The following is an 8,202-nucleotide window of genomic DNA, read 5'->3' on the forward strand; positions in this document are numbered from 1 at the left end:
ATCCCTTCACAAGAAATCTGTACTTGCCGTGGATGATGGCATTTGCTGTGATGCGTACACATAAAGCACTTTGAGTGGTGTGTTGTAACTGAGTTCAGCTAAGTCTTTCAGTCGTAACCCATATCTTTTTTTAAACTTTATTTGCTGTGTTATCCTCCCACCTGGCTTTTGAAACACTCATCTTTTTCATCTGTGCAAAATCCTTCTCCTGAGAACAAAGTTTGCCTCTTTCTCCATGATGATTCATCTTTGCACTTCTTGTCCTCTTCTACGTCAACTTTAACTTCCTGGCACTGCCTTATGGGCTGACTGCTTTACTTGTCCTTTTGCTTCCTCTCACATCAGTTCTGCTTCTCTGGTGACAGCAGTCTTGCTCACTTCTTGTACCAAATCTGTGTTGTGCGGTTTTGGACCTAAGGGTAGGGAGGGCAAAGTTCTTTCACTGGGCTCTGTCTTTTAGCCTGCTGAATGAACAAGTGAATCTCTAATTAACCTTCACTTTCTGGAACAAGACTAGGCTAGGGGTAATCTGCTTCCAATCAGCCCGGTTTGCATCTTTTTGTCCAAACCTTTATTAGCTTGCCTGCCTTCAGATTGTAGGCTACTTTGAGCCACTTTCTGCTTATGAAGTGCCAAACATTACTTCGACTCCATTAGTCACAAGCTAATGATTACAGAAATGGCACTAAATGACCCAGCGATGATGAATAGTTTTATTGTCATTTATATGGGGGGTTTATACTGTTGCATTATCCCTTTTGCTTGGGAGTTCTGTAGCCTTTGCAAGGTAAAGTACTGAGAAAGAATGCTGTATATTTTGAGTAAGTTCTAATGTACAGATGGATTCCTTACCAGTATGAGGCACAATATGTCAACCAGCGACATTTCAGTAATGAAAACAAGATGCTGCAGCATCCTTCAGGTTTTTTTTCTTTCAGTTGTCAAATTGTTTTTAACAGAGATACCAGTGTTAGCAGTAGGGCTGATCTGTATGAAAACATGCAATTTAAACTCTGAAGCTCAGAGCGTCTGCTGTGCTGAGCTTCATCTTAATTTAGAGGGAAAAAATGTAGGTTTCATGTGTAAGGACTGAGTAGTGGCTTCATTGGTAGCTGTTACTTTTTGTGTCTGTGTTGGTCTGTGGTATCTAATTTTTTTTTTAAACTGCTTTCTGAAAACTAGGACACCAGTTGACAGATCTTGAAAGAAGAGAACTACTGGCAACAGCAGCGTCTTTGTATGTGGCTGAACAACTGAGATCACAGCGATTTCTAGGGACTCCAAGGTAAGTTCATTTCTAGGAACTCAGATGTGCTGATGCGTTTTGTTAATGGCATCTTCTCATGCACAAGAGACACTGGTGAGAAACTGTGTGGTTTCTTAATATAATCTATATTTTTCCAAATTCAGATGAGCTGTGGCTTACATTTCCCTACTCACACAAGTCATACATGATTATTTTTATTCTACATATTAGCAAACTAATAGGCACAAAAATGTGTTACAAGCCAGTACAGTAATTAATGCACATCAGGAGTTTCATTAATGCAAAATGTTGCTGCATTAGTAACTAACCACAAATTGAGCATCACAAATTTCCCATGTGCCTATTTGAAGCGATCTAAGCACTTTGGGATAATATGAATATTCAGCTACAGAGCGTTAAAATATTGTGGATTCATGAGTAATTTGCTTCTTTGAAGAACCTTAATAGTTTAGGGTCTAATTCTGAAAACACTTTCTGACTGGTAAATGCCAGAAGAGTCAGCACCTTGCTTTAAGTACGGTTTTGGTGCTTTTGTTCCCCGACTCCCTTATTCTTTCAGATAGTAGCTGCTAGTAACCTACATAGTACTGCTAATTGGCCAGCCATTGCTGTAGCTTGTGTTAAAATACTTACTCGTTTCTTTTGCTTTTTGGAACAGTATGCTTTTTTTTCCTCTAGGATTATTCTAGCTTTTGTTGTCCTCTGGTCCATCATCATCAATGCCTTGAGACCTATTAGAACAATTGAATTTTTGAAACTTGCTTGGATAGTTGGTGTTTGCAATGGTTGCATACAGTGAATCTTAACTTCAGCATGACTCTTACTTCTTGCCCTCACATTCTTTAATGTAGTTGCGCATGTGTGTATTTGTGTGAGAGGGAAGTCAGAATGCAGGGACAGACATTATTCACATTCCATGCCAGTGGTTTGACAGTGTATTCTATTACTGATTTTACAGTGGTCAGGAATAAATCAAATGTGGTTTCAAGAAGTCTTTATTTTTATTTGTACCCACAAAGATAAATAGTACCATATGGTGTTAAGAAAAAAAAAAAAAAGAAAAAAGAAAGAGACATGTAGGGCAAGCATAACGGCTTTGTAATATATAGCATATGTAGGGCTAGACCATTACTTGCCTTATGCACCTATAGGGGAAAGTAAAGCACCTTTTTATTTCCTTCCACAAGTTATATCCTCTATCGCAAATGGCATAAGGAGAACAGAGTCTCCCTAAATAAAAGATGAATGAGGGAAGGTAAGGAGGAGCCTTGATTGTAGTTGTTACTGGCCAGCATAGGAAGTTAAGTAGTCTGGTACTGCTATAGAGAAGTAATGGATTACGTTGTGCTTAGAGTAAGGATAGGAGTTGTTGATTTAAGTAGTGATTCTCAAACTGCTATTGCATTCCCTGCTCTGACTTTCTTTTCTCTGACCTGTGAAGTGTTCTTACTTGCTGAAAAGGACAGGAGTCCAATTTTTAAAGAATCTTTTAATATCTTTTCTATTGCAAGTATTTTCTTTCAGCACTAGGTGTCTGTGTCTGTAGAAAAGACATATACAACTATTTCAACAGAGTTCAGATATGTAAACGAAGTATTATATTGAGCAATCAGGCATGGTCATTCATCTCTTTTTGTGCTGCATTCAGGAATCAAATACACCCCTGCTTTGAAAAAAAAAAAAAAATTAGCTTATTTTTGGCAAACCAGATGAACTCCTTCACATATTTTCCTCCAACATGAGCAGAGAAAGTAGGAGTCTGATCACATTAAGTTTAATGTCTGATTTTTCAGATTCGAAATGGTGAAGCTAACAAATCTTTTCAGTGCAGGAAAGATCACTTTTTCTCGTCATGATGGGGTATACTTATGTTCAGCTCAGCTTTCAAAGGATGGTCTTTTCTGTCTGTTGAGGCATATGCAGATCTGGAACGAATCCTTTGGAAGCTGAGCCTTAAAATTTTCTCCAAGTGGTGCCTGAGTGTGGTTCTTATTTCCATGGTCATGGTTTCAAGCCACATATATTGTTAGATCTACTTTGTTTTCATGATAGTAAAGCTCTCTGAGGCCAAGTAAGGACAAGATAATGCAAAAGGGTTTACTGGTAAGTAACTTCTGAAGAAAATCAAACCTGATAATGATATCCTTTCCCCAAAATCATGCAGCTCCTTCGGAGGTAAAGTCAAAGAAACAAAGGCAGAATGAGGTCAAAGGATTGCGCAGTGTCCTGGACAGTGTTCTCCATTCCTTAGAGCAGCTAGTGGACTCCCTCTAGAGGGGACTGGGTACTGTGGAGCATACAAGTTACTGCGGTCCCATCAAGGATTCTTCATGGCATGTCCTTAACTTACCCAAACTGCATCTGACTTGTTTTTGAAGGTGTTCCATCTCATGGGTACTTTTTAGGAAGCAGGATTGTAGCCATAGAAAACACATCTTTATTGGTATGACTGCAATCTGTTTGAAAAATATTAGTAAACAAAAAGTGCAGAGCAGGAACCTGTGCTACTGGCAGCAAATCAAAAAGGCCAGTTGTAATCTTGGATGCGGTTCACTGTGGCAGAATTGGGTGTTTGGAATCTGTGTGAATTTTAAATCCACGTTGGAGGATGTAAGCGGATTAGACAGACTGAACGCTCCAAAGTTGATCCATAACATTCTCCTAATGGTTTGGAAAAGTACATCAACATGTTGATCATCATCTTCAAAATTTTATCTCTCCAGCACTTTTTATGTTGACAGCAGTTTTTTCTTTTGCATGCACTGAATGCAATTGAGGAATTCTTTTGTAAGGAATTTCACCGAAAAGTAGTATTTTGAAATAATGTATTATTTCTTTTAAACTTGTCACAGCTGCCAAATAGACAGTTTTCTGCCGAACTTGAGTTATATGCTTATCTTTGGTTTTGGTTTGTTTTCTTTTCCCTTTTGGGAGCCATATTTATAACATGCATTCTTCTCACAACTGCAGGGGTATTTTGGGTTCCCTTTCCCCCCCCCATGATTTATTCAGCCCAAGCTCAGGATTGTTATTCTAGTCAGATGGATAGAAAGAACCATGCTTGGAAGGCTTCACAGAAGCTCCACCTTTCACTATCAGGGGTACTGAGACTGTAATCAGATGAAACACAGCTGAGACAGATTAAGGAATCTGTGTCCCAGCCTGCTCCTCCCTTGGACTCTGCCTTTCCTCCTCCTCCCCCAGGTATGCAGGCGTGATTTTGCGTGTAGTTGCTTTCTACTCTCGTTCTGCTAAAATAACCCATATTAGCATAGAAACAGTTTAATAATACTGTACTTTACTTTAGCACCAGGTTAAGTACTCATGACAAGTGGTATTATTCTGGAAGAGCTACAAGAGTGGGAATGTGTATCAAGGAGGAAGAGGTGAGCAGAGGATGGCTCATAAAAGGGATGCAGAGGTGGGCCTTAGCTCTGTGCAGCAGACTGGAGTAGTAGCAGCCTCATGAGGGGGGTTCTCTACAGTCGATGATATATGCAGGGATCTGACTGGAAAAATACGTATTTTGCAATCCCCGGGGTGACTGAATCATCAAGTGTAAAGTTCTTGCTGGAACACACTCTGATCAGTGAGCTATTGCCTCATTAGGATCAAACGCCCAACTTTCTTCAGCTAGTTTCAATTAGACTTGACCCCTGTAGTGGGATTCTTTGTTGCGGTAGTTTATGTGGCATTGAGGTTAATACAGGCCACAAGCTGAAGGCCAGTTTGCCTTTCCTGTTAGAATAAATTGTATTATGATTTGGGTGGAGCACCCACAGGTGAGTTTCCACTGTCTGCATTGCTATGTGCCCCTGGCCTCACCAGCAGTCTCCTAGGATTAATTTGCTAACCGTTAGCTAGAACAGCTGCTGGAGACCTGTGCATACTCAGACTTCCAGGAATATAGACATTTAATTTTATTATACAATCTACTATTTAGATCATTTTCTGTGCGTGTTTTTTTAATTTAACTGGCTATTATTTAACCAGTTTTCTTGGGAAAAACATTGTTGTGGGGTGTGGTTTTCTTTTTTTTTTTTTTTTGAAAGATAATTAGGTAATGAAAATGCTTGGTATTTTGCGAGCCAGATACTAATGTGAATATTTCACTGTGATATCCAGATAATGGGGGCACATGTTTCCTACAGGAAAGAACCATGAATGATTGATGATTGTTTCATTGTTCAGCTTTCAGTTATTTTACCTAGAACTTTTCCTACTTATTCCATAGTTCAGTTTATTGTGAAACTGGTGCCACCCACAGCTGCTGAACAGATTTACAGCATCTAGTAAAATCCCAAGGTCTTCTAGACAGACCTCGATCTTGTTTCAAGTGGAAACATATTTTGGCTGAAGGGAATCCAGCTTATTTTATGTCTGTTTGATGTAGTTAGCGTTTCAGACCAAAAATGATGTTTTACAGTTGAATCTTCACATTTTGGCTTCAGACTTGTTTTCATTGGTGGGTTGGGAGGGGAATAGGAGAGTGACTCTCCAGGTGTGGCTACATCATGCTATCTCATGGGTCTACTAATGTGATGTTTATACTTCTAAACCCAATTGCCTACAGCACTTCCTATGCGTTGCTTGTGTTGGCTGCTAAGTGTATTTTCCTAATTTTTCTATGGGTTTTACCCTTTCATCATTTATGACTTGGAAAGAAAACAGTGAGGCTGCATGCCCATATTACCTGATACTACACGCAAAAAGATGGTAACACATTAGAAAGTGTTTTATATTGCTAGCAAAAAACCTAAAGATTTTTCTTGCTTGTGTTGTTTAATATAGAAGACTGGGATTAGGGAGTCTTGAGTTAAACTCCTAATTGTTCTTGTGGGACCTTAGAGAAGTCAGTTGGATTGGACCTCAATTCACAGAAAGACAAAATGGCCTTAATATTTTACTACATTATTGAGGTTTTGTAAATATTTATTTATCAACACGTATAAAGTCTTTTGAGACCTAAAATGGATGATGCTTTCTAAGCATAAAATAATGCTTTCACAGGAAGGGCAAGTGTATAGTGAGAAGTTATAGAAAAAATGTAGGCAAGTTTTTGTCAAGTTCTGAAATAGCTGGGCTGAATTTTTGTATGTGTTAAAATTCTGAAAATCCAGAGGTCCAGTGCAGTGGACATAACACGATGGTGAACTGCAAGAACAGAAATGGATGTATTCAGCTTTTTATTTAGTGAATGATTGTAGGTTTGTGTCTAAGTTAATTTGGTACAGATATATTGACATAAATCCTCGGGTACACTTAGTAATCATGATTCGGATGCCTGCTTTTCCTTGCCATTGCATGATTAGGGCAGCGAGGGAACAGCTCAGAGAGCAGCGGAGCCCGCACCTCTCGGGCATGCTTGCTTTCACATAGACTACACCTATTACCCTGCTGGAGTCTGGGACAGAGCCAGCTCTTTGCCAGCCTAGAGCTTCCCCATATGGAAGGACGGTCAGCTGCCCAATAGGAGAGCTTTCTGGTGCTCCTGCACTGCTGGAGCAGCAGAAAATAAGGTTATGTTACATTAATTTTAAGAAAAAGGAAAATGATGTCAGGAAAATTCACTGGAGTCATCTGAATTGGCTGCTTGGAAAGAGGGAGTGTTCTTACTTGCAGCACAATCACAGACACTGCTGAATTGTATCTGTTGCATTATGTGACTTTTATTTTTTCTCCCCCCCTAGAACCGCAGTAATAACATGAACAGTTATTGCAAGTACAGCTAAATATTTATACTTTGCATTACCCTACAAATACCCTCTAGTGTGATGTAAAGATAAAACACTTTGTTTTCATTTGGTAGGGATGACTAAGTCCAGCCCACTTGTGGCTTTCTTCATTCCCTCACTTTGGAGTTATGCAGTCATCCTTAGCTCATGAAAATAACAGTCTTATCCTTACTGTTCTGGTCCCCTGGTCAACAAGTCAAGCATTCTTTTCATGATTTACTGTTATACCTTTGAAAGTCCTCGATACGTTCATGTGACTACTGCAGCTTCAGACCGTGTCTTCAGACAAGAAAGCTGGAGAGGGACTTTTTACAAGGGCATGTAGTGATAGAACAAGGGGTAATGGTTTAAAACTGGAAGAGGGTAGATTTAGAATAGATATTAGGAAGAAATTTTTCACCATGAGGGTAGTGAGACACTGGAACAAATTGCCCGGGGAAGTTGTAGATGCACCACCCCTGGAAGTGTTCAAGGCCAGGCTGGATGGAGCTTTGAGCAACCTGGTCTAGTGGGAGGTGTCCATGCCCATCGCCAGGGAGGTTGGAACTAGATGATCTTTCCTTCCAACCCTAAACCATTCTATGATTCTGTTATTCCACTGTGTGTTTTTTTTTTTAATTTCCTCATAGACTAGCAAGGTACTAAGACTCTGTTCTCCCTCTTTTTGTGTGATATCCTTGTTTATAACGGGCTCTTCTTATTGTGACAACCCTCTCTTGTCTCTTTAGGAGTTACTTAATGTTGTTCTTTTGACCTCTCATAAATAACGATTTAATTTTTTTTGTAATCTTGCTTAATCACCGCTAAACCAGCTGCCCTATATAATATTCTAGCTGTCTTTAAAATCTGGTGTTATTTACCCTTCTACATTGTTCAGTTGCTTATTACAGAAAGAGGATTATATGTCCCAGAGACAAACAAGTAGGTGCAAATATATGAAACAGGTACTTTTGGCCAGTGGAAACGAACTTTTATGTAAAATATAAAAATTGAAATGGGACATCTCAAGGTAGCGTGTATGACTTTCTACAGAATTTTTTCTTTGATTGGATTAAATTACTTACGTTATCAATTCTGATTCCATTAATATAAGGTGTTTACGTAGTTGTTTGAAAGCAGAGTCGTCATTCCGTATGTTTAATGAACATGTATTCCAGAAACAGAATGATCTGTTACGGGAAACTTTCATAGCCTGTCATC

General features: G+C 39.2%; 1 protein-coding gene across 1 annotated transcript in view; it reads left to right on the plus strand.

Annotated features, from left to right (window-relative positions):
* Nucleotides 1-8,202, plus strand: part of PCCA (propionyl CoA carboxylase, alpha polypeptide) — a 306,936-nt gene that overhangs the window by 164,671 nt on the left and 134,063 nt on the right. Inside the window, exon 18 of the mRNA XM_009892045.1 lies at nt 1,183-1,285. Within this exon, the coding sequence (XP_009890347.1) occupies nt 1,183-1,285 (103 nt within the window). The remainder of the gene's footprint in view (nt 1-1,182; nt 1,286-8,202) is intronic.

Source organism: Charadrius vociferus, unplaced genomic scaffold, assembly GCF_000708025.1.
Source record: "Charadrius vociferus isolate BGI_N301 unplaced genomic scaffold, ASM70802v2 scaffold110, whole genome shotgun sequence".
Taxonomy (NCBI): domain Eukaryota; kingdom Metazoa; phylum Chordata; class Aves; order Charadriiformes; family Charadriidae; genus Charadrius; species Charadrius vociferus.